The sequence below is a fragment of the Ursus americanus genome, chromosome 21, assembly GCF_024610735.1.
Source record: "Ursus americanus isolate L20-20 chromosome 21, mUrsAme1.1.p, whole genome shotgun sequence".
Taxonomy (NCBI): domain Eukaryota; kingdom Metazoa; phylum Chordata; class Mammalia; order Carnivora; family Ursidae; genus Ursus; species Ursus americanus.
The window spans coordinates 26,649,432-26,669,217 of record NC_142147.1 but is presented as its reverse complement, the minus strand read 5'-3'; the positions used below and the strand labels follow the sequence as shown (position 1 = coordinate 26,669,217).

The following is a 19,786-nucleotide window of genomic DNA, read 5'->3' as shown; positions in this document are numbered from 1 at the left end:
GAAAGTTATTGTTTAATGGGTACACAGTTTCAGTTTGGGAAGACAAAGAAGTTCAAAAGATTCATGGTGGTGTTGGTTGCAAAACAATGTGAATGTACTTAACGCCACCTGAACCACAGACTTGAAAATGGTTAACTTTTATATTATGTATATTCCACCATTTTTTTTAATGGGAATGGTCTCTATACATGAATATGGACTACCTCCAAGATAATGTTAAGTGAAAAGAAGAGTAAGGTGCAGGACTATACACACACACACACACACACACACACACACACACATATATGTTGTTATTTTGCTTGAAAGGGAGGGAGAGGAAGAGAACTAACCTAAGTTACTTTGGTTAAGTTATCTGGATACTGGAATGTTAAAGACAAAAAGAACTGTATACATTTAAATATTGGACTGTATTTAGTAAATCTGTTCCTTTCAAAAAGGCTATGAGCTAGCGACTCTTATACCAGTAAGATTGAAAGAATGAATAAATTCATGAGGGGGAACTCTCCTTACAGAAGAATTCCAATTATTTAATGAGGAAAAAATGAGGCAAATAGAAGAGTATCACTGGAACACCACCCTAATAACTACTGCAGACAAGATGCTCTGATGGATATTAAAATGGGTGGGCAAAAAGTATGAGAATAGAGTATCTGCATAGTCTCAAAAGTGTCTCCCTCAAACTATTTTTAATTACAAAGGAAAAAATAACAACTTTACAGTGAAGAGACATAACAGACACCACCTTAACCAAATGATCAAGGTTAGTATCACCAGTAATGAGACAAATAGAGAACATGTACCTCCTGATATGATACTGAGCACATCACTTCTGTGATGGTCTTGCCAAAAAAGCATGACCTCAATCTAATTATGAGAAAATATCAGAGAGGCCAAATTAAGGGACATTCTACAAAGTAACTGATCAGTACTCTTCGGAAGTATCAAAGTCATGAAAAGACATAGAAAGATGGAGGAACGGCCGTAGATTGAAGGACACTAAAGAGACATGACAATTAAATGCAATGTGGGATCAAGGATCGGCTCCTCAAACAGAAAAATGGCAAAGGTAGAAAAACTAGTGAAATCTGACTCAATTCTGTAATTTAGTACGGTACCAATATTAACTTCTTAGTTTTGATAATTATCTCTAGTTATGCACAATGTTAACATTAGGGGAAACTGAGTGAAGGGTATATGGGAACTCTGAACTATTTCCACTATTTCCGTAAGTCTAAAATTATCACCAGAACAAAAGTTTCAAAAAGTGGGGAAGAGAAGAATACATATGTACAGACACATTTTCTCATTTCTGAAAAAATACATGAGAAAAGGATTACGATATTCCCCACTAGAAGAATGTGAAAGCTACAGGCAAATATTTCCCTCCCTATACACCTCTGGTACTGTTTTAGTTTTTTTAAGTGTTCATTTCTTTAAACACACACACACACACACACACACACACACACACACACACACACACAAATATTTAAGAAAAACAAATTAACTCAAATATGATGTCTTGTTTGGAGTGATGAATACAATTCAAATCATGGCTCTAATAAAAGCTTATTTTGAAATGTTTTCTTCACTCAACAGTATCTATATGTCTAACTATACCTAAGAGCTTCCAAACTTTATTATAATCAATATTAAAAGACTTCAATGGGGGCGCCTGGGTGGCACAGCGGTTAAGCGTCTGCCTTCGGCTCAGGGTGTGATCCCGGCGTTCTGGGATCAAGCCCCACGTCAGGCTCCTCCGCTAGGAGCCTGCTTCTTCCTCTCCCACTCCCCCTGCTTGTGTTCCCTCTCTCGCTGGCTGTCTCTATCTCTGTCGAATAAATAAATAAAAATCTTTAAAAAAAAAAAAAAAGACTTCAATGGAGGGAATGATAGTTCAGATACCAAAACAAAGCATTATACATTTTGCATCACTTTCCTAAAATTAATTTCCAAATGCAATTCATTTCTAAAGTACTCAAGTCTAATTTATTTATTATGATTGAAATATTTAGGGAAAAGATTAAAAAAGACTTACTCGCAGTCCACTCTCTGACTTAATATCCATGATAGTCAAAACCGTTTCATAAAGAATAGCATTTCCTACATTTTTACTAGTCTCCGTATTTGTGGCAACCTGAAAAGTCGCAAGAGGGCAGTACGTAAGTGATAAAACAACACTTCTGAAAAATATCCAGAGGTAACAAGAGACATTTTGTGACTGATTACAGCCACCAATGAGGAAACACAAATAAACACTACTCCATCTAACCGCCATCATTCTGCTCCCCGCTACACTAAAATGAAGATTTAATATAATGCAGATTGAGTCTACTCACCTGTGCTAATATATCATTCATAGCTTCACTTGAGTCATCATCATTTCGTCCTAAAATTCTTAATAACCGCAAAATTCGTACCTAACGTGCAAAACATGATTAATGTCAACAAAGTATGCCTGGCACAAAGGAACTTACTTGGTATGAAACTCAAATAACTTAAATGTTAAGTCTCAGATCCCATTAGAAATGCTCAAAATTCAAACAGAAGAACTTCAATAAACATTACCTTTAGAGAAGTAATAAATACTTTAATGTCTGAATGAACTAATTAGACAATCCACACTTCATCACTCCACAGCTAAAGGATACCCACCACCCAGAGAGCTATAATATATTGATAAGTCAAGTCTCTATGCAATAGATATTACATATTACAACTATAATTTTATTCTATTAATTTAGTACAGAACCGTGTCACTATTCACTTAATGTAATTCATTTAATCAGTTAACTATCAAATTTCTACCGACACAAATTTAAAGAGGAAAGAAACAATCTATTCCAAAGTAAGTATTAAATTCATTTCTCAAAAATTTTCTTTCAACCTCACCTGCAAAAAGGGGTCACTGATACCAGAAACATCATGTTCTGGTGAATATCCCGACATGATGAGGTTCTTTAGAATACGAACTAATTGGGGCACAAGCTGCAGAGAAGAAAGATATATCAAAAAACAGTGAACATCAAAGAATTTCTCATGAATAGGCAGGTAATTTGGCTTTAAAAAAAGGGTGGTCTGAATCTAAGAAAATTCTACTGATACCATATGCTGGCATACTGCTGATGCTTGATAAATATAACTTAGGAGTATTTAGGCCAAGAACACAAGAAGGAATATGTATTTTATCTGAATTAAAAACAAATGACTTTTTTACTCCAGAGTTATATATGCAAAGATACTACAAATAACAGGCGGTCAGAAAGCCTATGGGAACCAAGTCAAACAGATGCCTACAGGGAATACTGCATTTCTACTTCTACAGAACTTGACATACCTACGTAACACAAACATGTTCGGTTTTTATCCATTCAAACACTTGGATATAAAACATTATCACCAAAAATACTGGTGATCTTATTAAAATTACAGTTTTAAAATACACTATCTCAAACAGAGAAAAAAATTCTTTCTCAAGACAGGGCTAGTTAAATTCTTTTCCAACAAACAACAGGGAATACAAAAGCCTCCAACATTGACCAAGTGGAAAAGACACATGAAAAATTGTATTTTTCACCTTAAGAAGATACCAAGGCCATGAATAATTTCCTTTCTCTATTCTTACTCATAAGATAAAATTTTTGGTAAAACTGTATTTCAGCACTTAATTACACACTTTGTTTCCTGCTTTCTTGTCTCATCTTGTTAATGAAACTATACATTCCTTATGGTCAGAATTCCCTCTTGTCCTTGCTTTATTTTGTCCATTAGAGATGTAATACATAGTAGAGGCAATTTTTTGGCTGAGCTGAACTTTAAAATACTTTATTTTTTTAATGCTTCAAATATTATCATTCATTTCATTCTGCTGATCAAGCACTTAATCTTAAATCCTATTTCAAAATGTGTGCCACAATGGGAATTTTTCCAGGCTCCAACTAAAAACTCAATTTAACTACATAAACAACTCTAATCACTTAAAATTAAGAAAACAAGTGTCCAAAGTGAAGTGAATTGCATCTCTTTTGGAGGCAATCAGAACAGCCCCAACCAATTCGCTGCAACTCAATTACTTTTTCTCACTGTGTTCTGGCTCTGTTCCTCCTTATGCCTCAACTCTAAAAGGGGATCAGGATCGAAACAAAGGCCAAGGTATGCCCAAGGAATGCACTCACAACACTGAGGCCACTTTTAAATATAAGAACATAATCTGTATGAATTTAAAGAAGTTTGGCCATAACACTTCAGAATTAAGTGATTCATAAGCCATCTAAACAAAATTCTAACTTGGACAACTGCAAGATTAAAACAAACCTAAGTTATGGTGACCTGTAAATTCTAAACAGGATCCCCATTAAATCCGTCAACTGTGGCAGATTTATATTAGAGGTAAGAATAATATAAATTTGTAAAGTGCTTTAAAAATGTAATAAAGCCGGGATCACCTAGTTACCAAGCTCTGCACAAAAAGTGGCTCACCCTGCATCCTTCCCAATGGCCTCCTTTTTCGTACTACACATGTCCCTAATTATTTGTTTAATCTGATTTCTTGGAGAAGTCTTTTTTCCTTGGGCTACTAAATTCAGAAATTTTTTTATTCACTGACAAAAGACCAGCACACCACATAAAATTGCCCTGAGACAAAAAGCACAAATGTCTAAATGTTTAACATACAAATTCTTGGAACCCAGCTTTATTTTTCAGACAAAATGCAAGTCACTAAAACTTATGACAAGACAAACAAAATAAGGTGACAAAGGGAAAGGCTGCAGCCATGAAAATCAGTTGATGCCCTCCCACTCTACCTCAAAATCCTTTTCATATCCCAAAACTTTCAGGCGAGATTAAGTGCAGGTAAGGGGGAAATAAAAGCTCTACGTCTGAACTGAGAGCTTAGAAGTACATACAGAGCTTTTTATAAAGTATGAGGTTACCCACACATGGTTCTAAAATATCTACTTCAAAAAGAAGCAATGTTTTGTGCCAAGGCTCCAAACTGATCTGGAACTGCCATCACCAAAGCCACTGGTGGCTTTGAAACAATTCAAAGTTTCTCAAGTGAAGATGAAGAAAAGGCAGAGAAGGAGGCTTAGAATTCAGGAAAGGCTGCAACTGAAATCCAAGGCTGACTTTGGAGTGAGGAGTTTAAGTGACAAGACAAAAACTGGACTAGGGAGTTAGCCAAAAATGCTAGAACAAATAACTCAATAGTGTTACGCACAGCTTCAGCATTAGTGTATTTTTAAAAGCCACATTTGTGGATGGATGCACAAAAGCTACTAAGGACCTAATGCCAGCATGCACCATCTAAAAGAGGGTTAATTCTTACCTTTTCATTCTAACATACAGCAGGATTCCAAATAGACAACAGGAACAAAACATACAAAGCAAGCATTAGGGACAGATACGGGCCTCATACTATTTTACAATAATTTAATCAAGACATGAACATCTAGGGGGAAAAAAGCCAAAAAAAGAACTGCTAAAGAGCCTCATTAGATCTAAATACAAAGTAAGCCCCAATTTATCAAGTGATCAGCACCTTATAAAGGAATTAAATGCATGTAAGTACCCAAAGTACAGTCTTTCCCACGCCTCCTTTCTACTATATTCTAAAAAGCCAGTGAAGAAAACAAAAATTTCCACTCCAGAATGCTGTAAGACAGGGAGGGGGGAACTTAAGAAAGCTAGACTTCAGTCACCGGTCAATAGTCTAAAACGAATAGAAGGTGACCCTGTGTTACATAAAAGCAATGTCAAATTTCACTTTGCAGTTTTCACCTTAAAAAAAAAGAATTTTACCTGCCTTTAAAAACACACCACACACACACACACACACACACACACACACACACACACACACACACACACAATTCCTATTTGTAATTTGACCTCAGGTTACATTTCCTGACTTCAATGTGAAAACAGCAGATAAAGCATATAAGAGTTTGGTAGGTCTGCCAACACTGAGAGAAGACTTCTATTATGAAAGGGAAGACACAGTACAACTGCCAGTTCTTATATGCCTAAATCTGGCTTCCAGCCCTACCACACAGCAGGGCTGGTCAAGTCTTTTACTCAGCTCCGTAACTTCCTTTCAAAAGAAAATTCGTAAGTGAGAAAATCATGTACTTTTCAGGAAAATCATTTTTCAATCAAGAAAGGCTTAGGCATACAGAATGGTACCTACCTTTCTGAAATGTGCAAGCATGTCTGGGCTTCGTTCACACATTTCTGTGAGGAGGACTACAGATGTGTGAAGGACACCTGAAATGTAAGAGCAAACGAAAACTAAAAATGAGGCTATATATTATTCAACTTCATAGAACAGGGCTTTGAGATCCGACGGTCAATTCCAAAAGGACTGTTGCTACTTTTGTTTTTTAATTTCCTGAAGAAGCTAAGCACTGAGGTAAATACAAAGGTTTAATAGATGCCTGATTTAATACTGGTCAAGTCAATTAAATAATTGACCAAGGTAATTGCTAAAAAATGAAAACCAACACAACACACATGTCTCTCCATCTGAGACTACCTGTAAAGGCATACTCAGTCACTATAAGCTAGGTATCACCTGCCCTGTACTTAATAAGCTGTTAGCTGAGATCTGATCATTCAAAAAGTAAAAATCTTATTAACATTTTAAATTTCCAGATAAAATGAATCAAAACTCCAAGGTAATTATGGATGACAAAGTGAATATGCTTGTTCCAAAGTAAAAACAATAGTTTCCACTAACAAGAAATAAGTACCCTAACCACTCATTTGTTCAACAAGCTTATTTTGAGCCTTCTAGGAACAGGACCGAATTAATAAAATTAAATATACCTTATCACTTTTTCTCTAAGCATTTAGTAGGACACATGAATTTTCTTTATTCAGAACTTGTTTCACTGACTTCAAAACAAGAATAAAATGTTTGGGAAAGAACAGCCATGTTCCATTTAATTTCTCTCAAGTTTTATATAAATATATCTGAATACCCATTATAATTTCCTGTTGCAAGTAACCTAAAGATTTTCATAAATCTTACACTCCTACCACAAGGCAATAAAAAATAATGTTTTTTCTATTATAAGACAGCCAGAAAATCAAAGTGTTTTACATATGAAAAGTCAAGGCTAGGATCATTTGTGTATTACACTATTATTAACTTAACACAGTATTTTTAATATAGTAAAAGAGGACCAAAAATGAAAACCAAGTTTACTACGAAAGAATCAATCTCTAATTATAAAAGTAAGACATCAGAGAAGAGAGATCTGACCTATCAGCCCTTCCTGGAAAAGTGTCTAAGCACAGTAAAAAGGCAAGTCCACTGCACTCAAAGAGAAGGGCCAAACTGCCTGAAGCCTTTTCTCTTTCCTCTTTTCCCTCAATACTTCGCAAGCACATCCAAATCACATTACCATGGTTCTTTTCATTCAATAAATTTTTTGTTGCTGGTAAAAACATCTCCATAAGTTCAGGAACCTTCCTGATGACATGAACAGCACATAGTGCTGCCTATAAAGAAAAAGGACAAAAGATTTATTTCAATTAAGTCAGGACAAATAATCTTACAAAAAATAACACCAACAAAAAAACGTTTAGTTTTTAGTTCACCTACTGAAAGAAGAAAGAAGTTAGACATCAGATTTATTATATATTAACTGGTTACGACTTTTCAATTTATACTATTTCATTAATGAGAACTTTTAGCTCACCTGTCCCTTTGTTCATGTATTACTAAATAAGTGGACAAAAACTTCCTAGACTAGACCATGGTTAACATGAATTTATCAAACAAATCAAATATAACTTCTGTGGAGTTTTACAGAGTAAAAAATAAAGACTTCCCATCTGTGATACTCATTCTTCTAAGACGACCAAAAGGTTTTATAAAAATACCATGCAATTTAAAGATCTACTACTACTGTTACTTTTAATACCTGTATCTTCCCCAATTCATTCTCTGCTGATATCAAGAAAATCATTTGATAATTAACTAGCCTCTACTGAAGAAAAGATGGTCTTGGCTTGTTCACTGGAAAGAAAGGTACAAAGACTGATTTTGATTACGCCTGCCAAAAGTAACCGTAACTGCTATTTGTTGGAGTTAAATACCACAAAAGTTTAGATAAAATAACAAGAAAAGATTTCAGCTAATTCTTCCCAAGTTATGTTTGGAGGAAAAAAGATATTTTTTCCAATCCACAGAAGTGTTTTATTTAATGAAATAATGTGCTTTCTGAATAAGAGCAGCCCACTCATACTTTAAGAGAAAGCACTGGCTTTGGTTCACAATCATCGTTAACAGTTCGTGATCCTGGAAAACAACTTGGCCCTTGCAATGTCGTTTCACACCATTAATGTGGAGGCACAGTGAATGTCAACCAGGCAACAGTTAAGTGTTCACTTCTTGGAAGTTCTAAATTTTATACCTTTGTTTATGAAGGTTACAGGGTTCAAGCACAATTTTAAAAAACATAAAATGTTTGTATCAACATATAAAAGTAAGAGATTAGGATCAATGTCTTCCATTACTATTCCATTTAGATATACCAATTTAGAAAGTGTGTTCCAGATCATTCTCTAATAATTATCTAGGTCCCAATGGAACTGCACTTCCAGAGACTCAAAGGCACTAATACAAAGATATGGACATTAATTATTAGAATAAAAGTAAATTCTTAAAGTTCTGTGCATTATCACTTTGTTTAATATTCTTTAGAATCTGGTAAATTAGGAAGTAATAAGGTATCTAGGATATCCAGTAACATTTGTTTATAAATCATTTCCTTGAAAAAAGAAAAATTAAGGGAAGAATTAGTGTTCACAATTACCAATTGGAGTTAATTAGCAATTAAAAAAACCCACCTCCAAAATTAGTATAAAAACAGATTTTGATTTATAAACACTTGACTCATACATAATCATTTAAAATATATTTACTGCAGAGAAAGATAGGTAATATTATTATCAGAGCTCTCAAAAATAATTTGCCTCCCCATCTCCATTATATTCCCTAATCCAAATGCAGACATTTGGTTTCATTAAAAGTTACCTTTTTTCTTAAGTAAGAATTGGAAGTTTTCAGGAGTTTCTCTACCTCTCCTGCAAGATCTCTGCACATCTCTGAAGAGCCCATGCAGCCAAGGGTACAAAGTGCTAGCCCCTGTACATATTGCGTGCTATGATTAAGATCACTGCAAAAGAACAGAAAAAGGTAGAAATGAACATGCTTTTCCTGGTGCTCCCCATAAAGAAGCTTCACCATCTAATGAGGTAGCTCTGAATGATTCACAATTTCTGTAGTAAGGAAAATAATTAATAGGATTGTTTGCTGTAAAAACATGTTTGCTTTATTACAAATTACCAATATAGTGAACTGATTTACAGTGCCTCCTACAGGCTTACAACTCCATGTTTCTAAATACCAAAGTAACAGAAATTCGACAACATGTTATCTGTTGAAGACAAACTACTTCAGAAAACTCAGCAAACCAATGAAAGTGAAAGCCAACAAAGACAGAAATGTGAAGCACAACTGTATCTTTAAAAGATTTTTGGGGGTGCCTGGGTGGCTCAGTCAAGTAAGGGTCTGACTCTTGATTTCATTTCAGGTCATGATCTCAGGGTCGTGAGATCGAGCCCAGCATCGGGCTCCATGCTGGGCAAGGAGCCTGCTTAAGACTCTCTCCCTCTCCTGCCACCCCCCCAGCCCCCCACCACACCCCCTCACTCCCCCCACTTTCCCCCACCCCACTCTGGCATGCGCACATTCTATCTCCCTTAAGGAAAAAAAAAAAGAAGATTTTAATATGCTCTACTACTAATCACTTAAAAAAGACAAAATATATATATACATCAACCAATACCTTTAAAAAAAAAAAATCAGGAAACAGTCCCCACTACTAGAGCATTTAAGATGACCTATATATCACAACAAAAATACTGTGAAACCTCTAACCTTAGGTATAGCCTTAACCTTGATGCCACATTAATTTTTACACTTTCATGTATTCAAAAGAAGAAAAAAACAGTAACTAGAAAAATTAGCTAATTAAACCACCTTTAACAAACTAAGCTAGGTATTTACACTGAGGTCCAGTATCTGGTGATACAGATATACAAAATCCTATCTGTAAAAGACATTGACTACTGTACAAAATTATTTACAAACTAGCCAGGAAGTACACCTTCAGAAAAGCTGAAATATTAAAAGCTTAAACCAGTAAATTCATCTATATATTATAATCAACTTCTATTCAGAGGCTGAGTTATTGTACGAGTTATGCTACTTCTACCAGCTTTAAGAGCACTTGAATATTCTTTAGTTAGTGGTTCTCAGGGCTTTCGGTGGTTAATGGATCTCAGGAAGCCCCCAAGACTGTTTCAGGGGGTCCATGAGAGCCAAACTATTTTTACAATACTAACTCATTATTTGCCAACTGTATTGACATTTGCACTAATGATGCAAAAGCTGTGGTGGGGAAAATTACTGGCACATTACAAATCAGAGTAGTGGCACCAAACTGTACTAGTAGTCATTGTATTCACTGCCACATGCACACAGAGGAAGGAATGAAGGAAGGAAGAAAAGAAGGAAGGGAGGGAGGGAGGGAATGAGTCTGTTTGTTCAACTTAAGACTGCCTGTGACAAAGCAGTAAAAAAGATTAGTTTTATTAAATCTTGACTCAAATGCATACTGTTAAATATTGTGTGATGAAACAGGAAGTATGCATAAAGAACTTCTGCACACTGAAGTGGCAATCTCACAGAAAAGCACTTGTGCACTTGCAAGCTAAACTATGAACTTTTTATTTATTTTTATTTATTTTTTTTAAAGATTTTATTTATTTATTTGACAGAGATAGAGACAGCCAGCGAGAGAGGGAACACAAGCAGGGGGAGTGGGAGAGGAAGAAGCAGGCTCATAACGGAGGAGCCTGATGCGGGGATCGATCGCAGAACGCCGGGATCACGCCCTCAGCCGAAGGCAGACGCTTAACTGCTGTGCCACCCAGCTGCCCCTGAACTTTTTATTTTTAAGTTTTTTGTGTTGTTTTTTTTTTTGAGAGAGAGAGAGTACAAGCAGGAGGGACAGAGGGAGAGGGAGAAGCAGGCTCCCAGCCGAGCAGGGAACCTGATGTGGGCTCGATCCCAGGACTCTGAGATCATAACCTGAGTCAAAGGCAGAAGCTTAACCGAGTGAGCCACCAAGGCGCCCACATGAACATTTCAAATGTATATGATTTTTATACGAAAAATAACTGACAGACAACTATAATTATTAAGATTTGGGTATCTGGCAGACAACTTCTGGAAAGAAAGCCACGTTAGCCTATCACTTCAAGAACAACAACTGACAATATTTGTTGCCAACGATAAAATCAAAGCTTTGAAGTCAGAGTCAGAATTTTGGAAAATTTGTATTGCCATGATGAACTTCACAGTCTGTCACTACTTTAACTCAGCCAATTTTTCCCAAATGACTTAGGCCTGGTGTGACAAATGTATACATGAGTAAAACATTCCAAGTGGGAAACACACCAGTGGGTTTAATATAACAAAGTACCAAACTTCACTGATATGGTTTCAAATTCCACACTGTAACTAATCCTTAAGAAACTACCACTTATGGAGTTTTGGTATAGTATCAAAGAAGAATATCCACTTATTTGAAAGGCTATTAAAGTCCTCTTCCTTTTTCTAACTACATTATCTGTGAAAGGCCGGATATTCTTCATATATTTCAATCAAAACATAACACAAGAAATTGAAGGCAGAAGCAAACATGACATCTGGCTGCCTTCCATTAGTCCAGATGTTTAAAGATTTACAAAAATGTGAAATAATGCTAATTTTCTCATTCGAATTATTTTTGTTGGAAAATAGTTTATTTCTCACTAAAAACAGTATTTACGTTAACATGTAAAGGGTTCATTACTGGTAATTTTAAATGAAATAATAAATGGTTTTAATCTTCCCTGAACAAAGAAAGGAAAAGATGGTAAAGCATAAATTAGCCAGGTTTGCTACTTTATAAGAATTTGAGTATTTAAGATAAAAATTACTGATAAGGGGCACCTGGGTGGCTCAGTCAGTTAAGTGTCCAATTCTTGATTTTGGCTCAGGTCATGATCTCAGGGTTGTGAGATAAAGCCCGGAGTCAGGCTCTGAGCTGGGCATGGAGCCTGCTTAAGATTATCTCTCTCCAAGGCACATGGATGGCTCAGTCGGTAAGTGTCTGCCTTTGGCTTGGGTCATGATCCCAGGGTCCTGGGATCAAGTCCCGAGTCAAGCTCCTAGCTCAGTGGGGAGTCTACTTCTCCCTCTCCCTATCCCTCTGCCTGCCACTCTCCCTGCTTGTGCTCGCTCTCCTTCTGTCAAATAAATAAATAAAATCTTAAAAAAAAATGAGATTCTCTCCCCTCTCCCTTTGCCCCCCCCCCCCCCCGCCAGCGCTCACCCCTCTTGCCCTCTCTCTCTCTCAAAAAAAAATTTTCTTTCTGGTAAAAATAATGTTTATGTCTTAACTACAACTTTACCATTTTGGCTCCCAGTTTCCAAGAATATTTAGTTGACTTTTCATTAATTTTTCAATGATTAAGAACATTTGCATAATGCAAGCTCCTAAAATATCATATCCAAGTTTTAAAGATTCCAAGATCTTTAATTGTTTAGAGCTTTTCTAGGCCAATGAACAATGAGGGAAACATTCATTATTTTTATTTAAGATTTTATTTATTTGTCAGAGAGAAAGCACAGCAGCGAGAACGTCAGGAAGCGGGAGAAGCAGGCTTCCAGCTGAGCAAGGAGCCCAATACAGGACTCGATCCCAGGACTCTAGGATCATGAACTGAGCCAAAGGCAGAGGCTTAACTGACTAAGCCACCCAGGCATCCCCAGAAGCATTCATTATTAAACATAAAAACCAGTGATACACTATGACGCCCTATAATACAAACAAAAAACAAAAAAACCCTCATAAAACAAACAAATCCACTCGTTAACAAATATTTTTAAAAAACAAAACTAAATGATCCAAAGTCCTTTAACTTGAGCTTAGACTAGGTGCCAGATCAATTCCCAACTATTAGTTCTCTCCAAAAAAGTTCACTTGAGGCTTGGCTAGGTCTCATTAAAATTCAAAACAAAGATTTCTTCTTTACCTATGTACTTCATTCTTCAATTTTAATCAAGCTACAAACCTATACTTGAGTTTGGTATTAACTCCTTAATATAAACTTGCTGCTAAGCAGAACTGCCAAATCATTAGCATGTGATTGAAGGCTTAAGTAATAAGGGCAACAGAGCATGCAAGAACAAAAATTAAAGAAACTCTCAGAGGCCGAGCCAGAGTAAATTTATAAAAGAGTCATGCTGAACATGTAGAATGTAACCTCTATAACACGAAGGATCCCTGCCAATTTTTTTTCATTCTCCCTCCCCAGAACTTGTAACAGCTCCTGGCACACAACAGGTATACAATAAATACTTGCTGAATAAATGAATCAACTTAGTATTTTCATTAGTATTTATTTCAAGGCCAAAAGATAAGATTCTCCCAAAATTAAGTGCACAGACTCCATGTATTTACATGACAGACTCTATATTTACAACCAAATCATAATTCTCATTTTGGGATTTTCCATTATCCATTGGAAAATTTTAAAGTACAACATTATTGACCACAGAAAAGTATAAGAGTTCAATACTACAAATGTGATAACCTATATTCCCTGCTTCCACTTTCTGTCAAACAAATATTACAGACGAAAAAGAAATCTACACAAGGAGATTAAACCAATAGACACACCAAAACCAAACTAAAACAAACCAAAAAGTACCTTTAACTGGTAAGGCCATCAGAACTTCCATAACTTTCGAATAGACATTTGCTGTAAGAGGGATGCTGGGAAGAACTGCTAATTCCCCTGCTTGGCTACTCTAATTCCTCCATATATAGCAAGCACTTCTCAATTTGTAAGTTAAACAAACATGACTGGACTAGTAAAGCACTCATTAGAGGAAAAAAGACATACACAAAAATTCACAGGGCTAAGTATAATTTCATGCAACTAAAATCTTGAATTAGACCACTAACAACCAAGACCTCTCCTTTTACCTTTAAATGGTATTTACTCAGAACATACAGTGGTAATTCTTTAATAAATGTAGCAATTCATTACTCACAATATTCAAGGTCCTGGAAATATAACGTAAGAAAGCTCTGATTTACCAATACTTTTTCTATTCCATGTAGGTCCAAATTCTTGTTTCATTGCTAAACTGTGTTCCTATGCCTGAAGATGTACAGCAATGCCTTCATTTAATTAAATTATCCCCTACCGGGATGCCTGGGTGGCTCAGTCGGTTAAGTGTTCAACTCTAGATTTCGGTTCAGGTCATGATCTCGGGGTTGTGGGATGGAGCCCCGCATCAGACTCTGCACTCAGCTCGGAGTCTGCTGGAGATTCTCTCTCTTCCCTCACCCTCCCTTCTACTCCCACCCCCGCTTGCGTGCGCTCTCTCTCTCAAATAAATAAACAAAATCTTAAAAAATGATAATAAATATTCCCCTACAGAAGTTTTAATCCTTTGCTTACCCTCTTTACATATAACCTACAAGAGCAATTCAAATATATTCTAGACAGTAAATAAAATCAATAAATAGAAACTCTTGATGTCATAATTATAAGAAAACTTTAAAAACGAAAGTCTTTAAAAGAAGGAAAAGTAAGACTTACTTCTTGATACAGTTTGTCATGAGGAGATGGACATCTTGTCTTTCATCTAACAGCAGCATTGCCCCTAAATAGCCAATGCGTTTGTCTGTGAATTTTTGAGAGGCGATAAGTTTGAGGCACTCCAACTGCAAATTTAAACAAAAGAAAAGAAATTAAGAAATTGCTACCACAATCAGGAAGGAATGTGGAATCAGTGGATGGCTAAAATAAGTAGATGTCAAATCACCTAAGATCTTCAGATATCTTGATAATAGATACCAAGTTCTGGAACAGATCATCTTAGCAAGATCCTATGATATATGCTATCCAAATAATCTATGAGGTTTACTTTACTTCCAAAGATTGAAATAAATACTTACAAGTATTATAATAAAATATAAATAAACCCAATTCTTAATTTAATCCCCAGATTGTACTAAATGAGCACCTAGCTTATGCGTATATTTATGGCCTGTTTCCTATTTTGAATAGCAAAAAACTCAGTAACTGGAAATACACCAAAATGCCAAACACCATCTTAAACATCAGGAATATACAACTGAAAAAGAGACAAACTAACTTTAATACAATGTGGAAAGTGCTGTATTTAGGGCGTGAACCAAGTAGTAGGGAGAAGTAAGAGTTTAGCATATGAGGAATAAAAATACAGAGGAAAAAAAAAAAAGCCAGAGGAAATTTCAGGAGTGGAATTAACCTAGAATGTTTTATATGACTTCTGTTTACATAACTGATAAAAATCCTCAGAGCTTAAAACTCTTTATAGTTAAACAGATTGTCTCTCTACTTAGCCTTTCTTGAACATCACAATCATTTTGATATACTTTATGATTCCATCTTGACCAAAATGGAAAAGGCCAAACGTTCCCTTGATAGCAATGGTTTTCAAAGGGTGTACATAAGTTAGACACTCCAAAAGGAGTTTTGCAAACTATGCTCCTATTAGAATCACTGCATCCCAAGGAAAACGGCTCAAATGCAGCCCCGCGTACAACAGTCTAAAATCATGTGAGATTACTCCCCATCTGAATTTGCCTATAAGTTCAAAAGTGAAATTGAGGCAAGTAAAAGAATTTACAAATAAAACTGTTTCAAGCTATTTAAAAATTCCTCTCTTGATGTATCTACACTAAAAACACCTAAAGTTAACAGAGTGACTATACTATCATGAGCAAATCAAAGAAGCCTCCAAGAAAAACTAGGATCCAAAAGGGAAACTGAAATGCCTTCTTAAACTGAGAGATTACAGAACAACCCTTCCCTTCCTTCTATGCATTCAATTTAAATTTTAAAAAACAATTTCTGAAATAGAAAATGAAGAAAGTCAGTTTTACAATGTCAGCAGAAAAACTGCTGAGGTGAATGAGAAAACCAGGGGCTAAAATATAATCAGAAAATTTAACTCTTTTTCAAACAGAAGGGTTTTTAACCTTCCTATTTAATAATCCTATAAATGAATATTTTAGCAGTGAAAAAAGTTCTGAAAATGAGGTATCACTGAAATTTTTATCATCCTTATTGAATGATGCTTTTAACGAATACCAGGCATTACACAAATAAATTATGTAAAAATTTGTTAAGATGAACTAATGAGAAAGACCGACTTTACTCTTAGGCATAAATATTACTTTGTATTTTTTAGGCCAAGTTTTAAGACAGTCACACTAAGAGTCATCATTGACTAGCGAGTACAATTTGTTGCTTTTTGTGACACTTGTTTAAAACTTACCTAAAAATTCAACATTGAAAAGAAAAAACTACAATTTAAAGAGACAAACGCAAAATTAATTTTTAATATTTCCCATTGGTACAGTGACTTTGCTTCAAAAATACACATTTGCTTTATGAAGGTGGCAAATTTGAGAGGAAAATCTAAGATTAAAGACTGGGAATGGGACGCCTGGGTGGCTCAGTCAGTTAAGCGTCTGCCTTTGGGTTGGGTCATTGGGATCGAGCCCCCCCAGAGGGCTCTGCTCAGAGGCCTGCCTGCTTCTCCCCCTCCCTCTGCCCCTCCTCCCCCACTCATTCTGTCTCTCTCTCTCTCAAAGAAATAAATAAAATCTTAAAAAAAAAAAAAAAAAAGACTGGAAATGGCATTTGAAAAACATCCTCCACTGAAGGATAAGCTCTCATCATACTCTACATTTCGGTGTCAGCGGCCAGCAATAGTGCCAAGAAAGTACCTTGTTTCATCTTTAAGAATATTATCAACGTTTTCAGATGTTGAAAAAGAAAAAGGCTGGAGGGGTGAACAATGGGATTTGGGCTAAATATGAGGGGAGGGCAACCAGTTTTGAGCAGCAACCACTAAAAAGACAACTCCAGTATGAGTTACAGGAGAGAAGAAAAATAGTAAAATCAATTAAATGTTTCTGCCCCTTAGGTCAGTACTACTCTGTCTCACTTGAAACTACTTGAAAATTCCACCTGAAACGTTGCTAACCCACAAATCTAGCATATGCTTTAAGACCACAGTAAACAGTCCAGCTTTTATATTCACCCACAGAGATAAAAAATAACTTTTGGTTTTACTCCAAACTCCCTGAGCAAAGCCAAAAGATAAATGACAAACTTGGAAAAAAGATTTGCAACTCACTTCATAGACATGAAATCCTATATAACAGGATCCTACAAATTTTCAAAAAGACCAACAACTCAATATAAAAATGGACAAAGAATATGGACAGTTCAAAGAAAACAAAAAAAATTCAAACATATGCAGTTCAGCTTCCTCAGAAAACAAATGCAAACCCAACTAGGTAAATTTACTTAAAACAAATCACTGAAATATACAGCTGAAAAGGGTGAATTATATGATATGTAAAATATGCCTGTGTGAAGTTATTAGACGAGAAAAAGAAATGCAAATGGAACCATACTGAGATACTATTTTTTTATCCTGTTGTATTAGCCAAGTTAGACCATCATAGTGGTGCAAGGACATTAGTGATTGGATATAAACTGGTCCAAGCTGTAGTGAGAAAGATCAGGCCTATCTAAATTACAAATACACATACCCTTTGACTCAACAATTCCACTTTTAGGAACTTACACTACCTTTACATTCATACATGTGCAAAATAATGGTTATTATTCAATTGTAGTATTAGTTTAAGCAGTAAGACTGGAGGGGCGCCTGGTTGGCTTAGTCGACAGAGCATATGACTCTTGATCTCAGGGTCCTGAGTTTGAGCTTCATAACGGATGAGGAGCTTACTCAAATTAAATAAATAAATGAATAAATAAATAGTAAGACTGGACATAAATGTCCAATAATAAGGCATCAGTTTAACAAATTATGATTCATAAATATCAAGGAATATGGGCACCTGGGTGGCTCAGTTGGTTAGGCATGTGTCTTTGGCTCAGGTCATGATCCCAGAGTGCTGGGATCAAGTCCCATGTTGGGCTCCCTGCTCAGGGAGGAGTCTGCTTCTTCCTCTCCCTCGGCCCCTCCCCCGTTCGTGCTCACTCGTTCTCGCTCTCTCGCTCTCAAATAAATAGAATTAAAAATATATATATATCAGGGCGCCTGGGTGGCACAGCGGTTGAGCGTCTGCCTTTGGCTCAGGGCGTGATCCCGGCGTTATGGGATCGAGCCCCACATCAGGCTCCTCCGCTATGAGCCTGCTTCTTCCTCTCCCACTCCCCCTGCTTGTGTTCCCTCTCTCGCTGGCTGTCTCTATCTCTGTCAAATAAATAAATAAAAATATTAAAAAAAAAATATATATATATATATATCATGGAGTACTATGCTAGATACATTACCATGAGTATGTCAAAAAAGCTGGAAAGAATGAGGACATGGGGTAATCTTCAAGAAAGATTATTAAGTAGAGAGTACACACACAAGTATTTTACAGTGGAAGGGGCATTTCCATTGCCTGAAGATGTACAGAATCTCTCTGGAAGGACAGACATGAGACCATTGCCTATAAAAAGGAAACTAAGTAGGGGCACCTGGGTGGTTCAGTCAGTTAAGCCTCTGCCTTTGGCTCAGGTCATGATCTCAGGGTCCTGGGATCCAGGCCCGCATCAGGCTCCCTGCTCAGAGGGGAGCCTGCTTCTCCTTCTCCCTCTACAGCTCCCCCTGGTTGTGCTCTCTTGCTCACTCTCTCCCTCTCTCTCTCAAATAAATAAAATCTTAAAAAAAGAAAAAAAAAAAGGAAACTAAGTATCTGAAAGTAGACAGAAAGCAGGGTTTTCATCATATATTCTTTGTATCTTTTAAATTTTGCATCAGTGAACTGTCATTACCTATTCCAAAAATAATATTGGACTAGAAGGAAAAAGTTTAAAACTGCAGGATAAAGGGAGCTTATATCTAACTCCTGGCTAGAAAAGCTAATATAATAATATTGTAATTAAAAAGGAGGAAAAAAACAACCTAGGGCAATTATTCCCTCTCCTAAATTGAGTAACATATAATTTCAAAGACCAACAAAAAAGCGTATGAGTCTTGGAATTGTTTTATGCAAAGACCTTGAAAATTTAAGACCAAAATCTTTTGAAAATACAACTCAGTAAATGGGCACAATCAGCCCTTTTTAAATAACTTATATTCATAATGAATGATTACTGTGCTATACTATTATACCAGTGATGCTCTAAGAGCTTAAAAAGTTATGTCCATTCCTTATCTCTAGTCCCCACGATGGCTGTTTTCCTTCTGCTGGCAGTTTCTTGTATTTTTCACCGATTATCCGCTTCTTCCTTGTCAACAACACTCTTATAACTGACTTTTCAACAGCAACCTTCTCACCCTCCCAGTCACCTTCCATCCCAAAGGTCTGACTGCAGTAACTTTTAGCTATTCACTGATTTTTTTTTATATTTGTTTTCCAATTGTTTTTAAGAAGCTGTGATTTTTCTTTAACTTCATAAACTCCTGCTGTGTAAAAATCAATGTGCTAGACATCCTCACTGATCCCCAGTTAGAAGGGCACACAAAAGGAAACCAACGTTTGGATATATATACTAAATATATATCATAGGATATATATCATATATTATGTCACACTGTGACAATTATGCACCAACTACTATGAAA

The 19,786-nt window shown here is 36.1% G+C and overlaps 1 protein-coding gene across 1 annotated transcript in view; it reads right to left on the bottom strand.

The window, feature by feature from the left end:
* Positions 1–19,786, bottom strand: part of AP1G1 (adaptor related protein complex 1 subunit gamma 1) — a 75,096-nt gene that overhangs the window by 26,889 nt on the left and 28,421 nt on the right. Inside the window, exons 3-9 of the mRNA XM_045810215.2 lie at positions 14,740–14,864; positions 9,050–9,191; positions 7,413–7,509; positions 6,194–6,270; positions 2,896–2,991; positions 2,343–2,423; positions 2,042–2,140 (exon numbers count right to left, since the gene is read on the bottom strand). Coding sequence (XP_045666171.1) covers positions 2,042–2,140; positions 2,343–2,423; positions 2,896–2,991; positions 6,194–6,270; positions 7,413–7,509; positions 9,050–9,191; positions 14,740–14,864 — 717 coding nt within the window. The remainder of the gene's footprint in view (positions 1–2,041; positions 2,141–2,342; positions 2,424–2,895; positions 2,992–6,193; positions 6,271–7,412; positions 7,510–9,049; positions 9,192–14,739; positions 14,865–19,786) is intronic.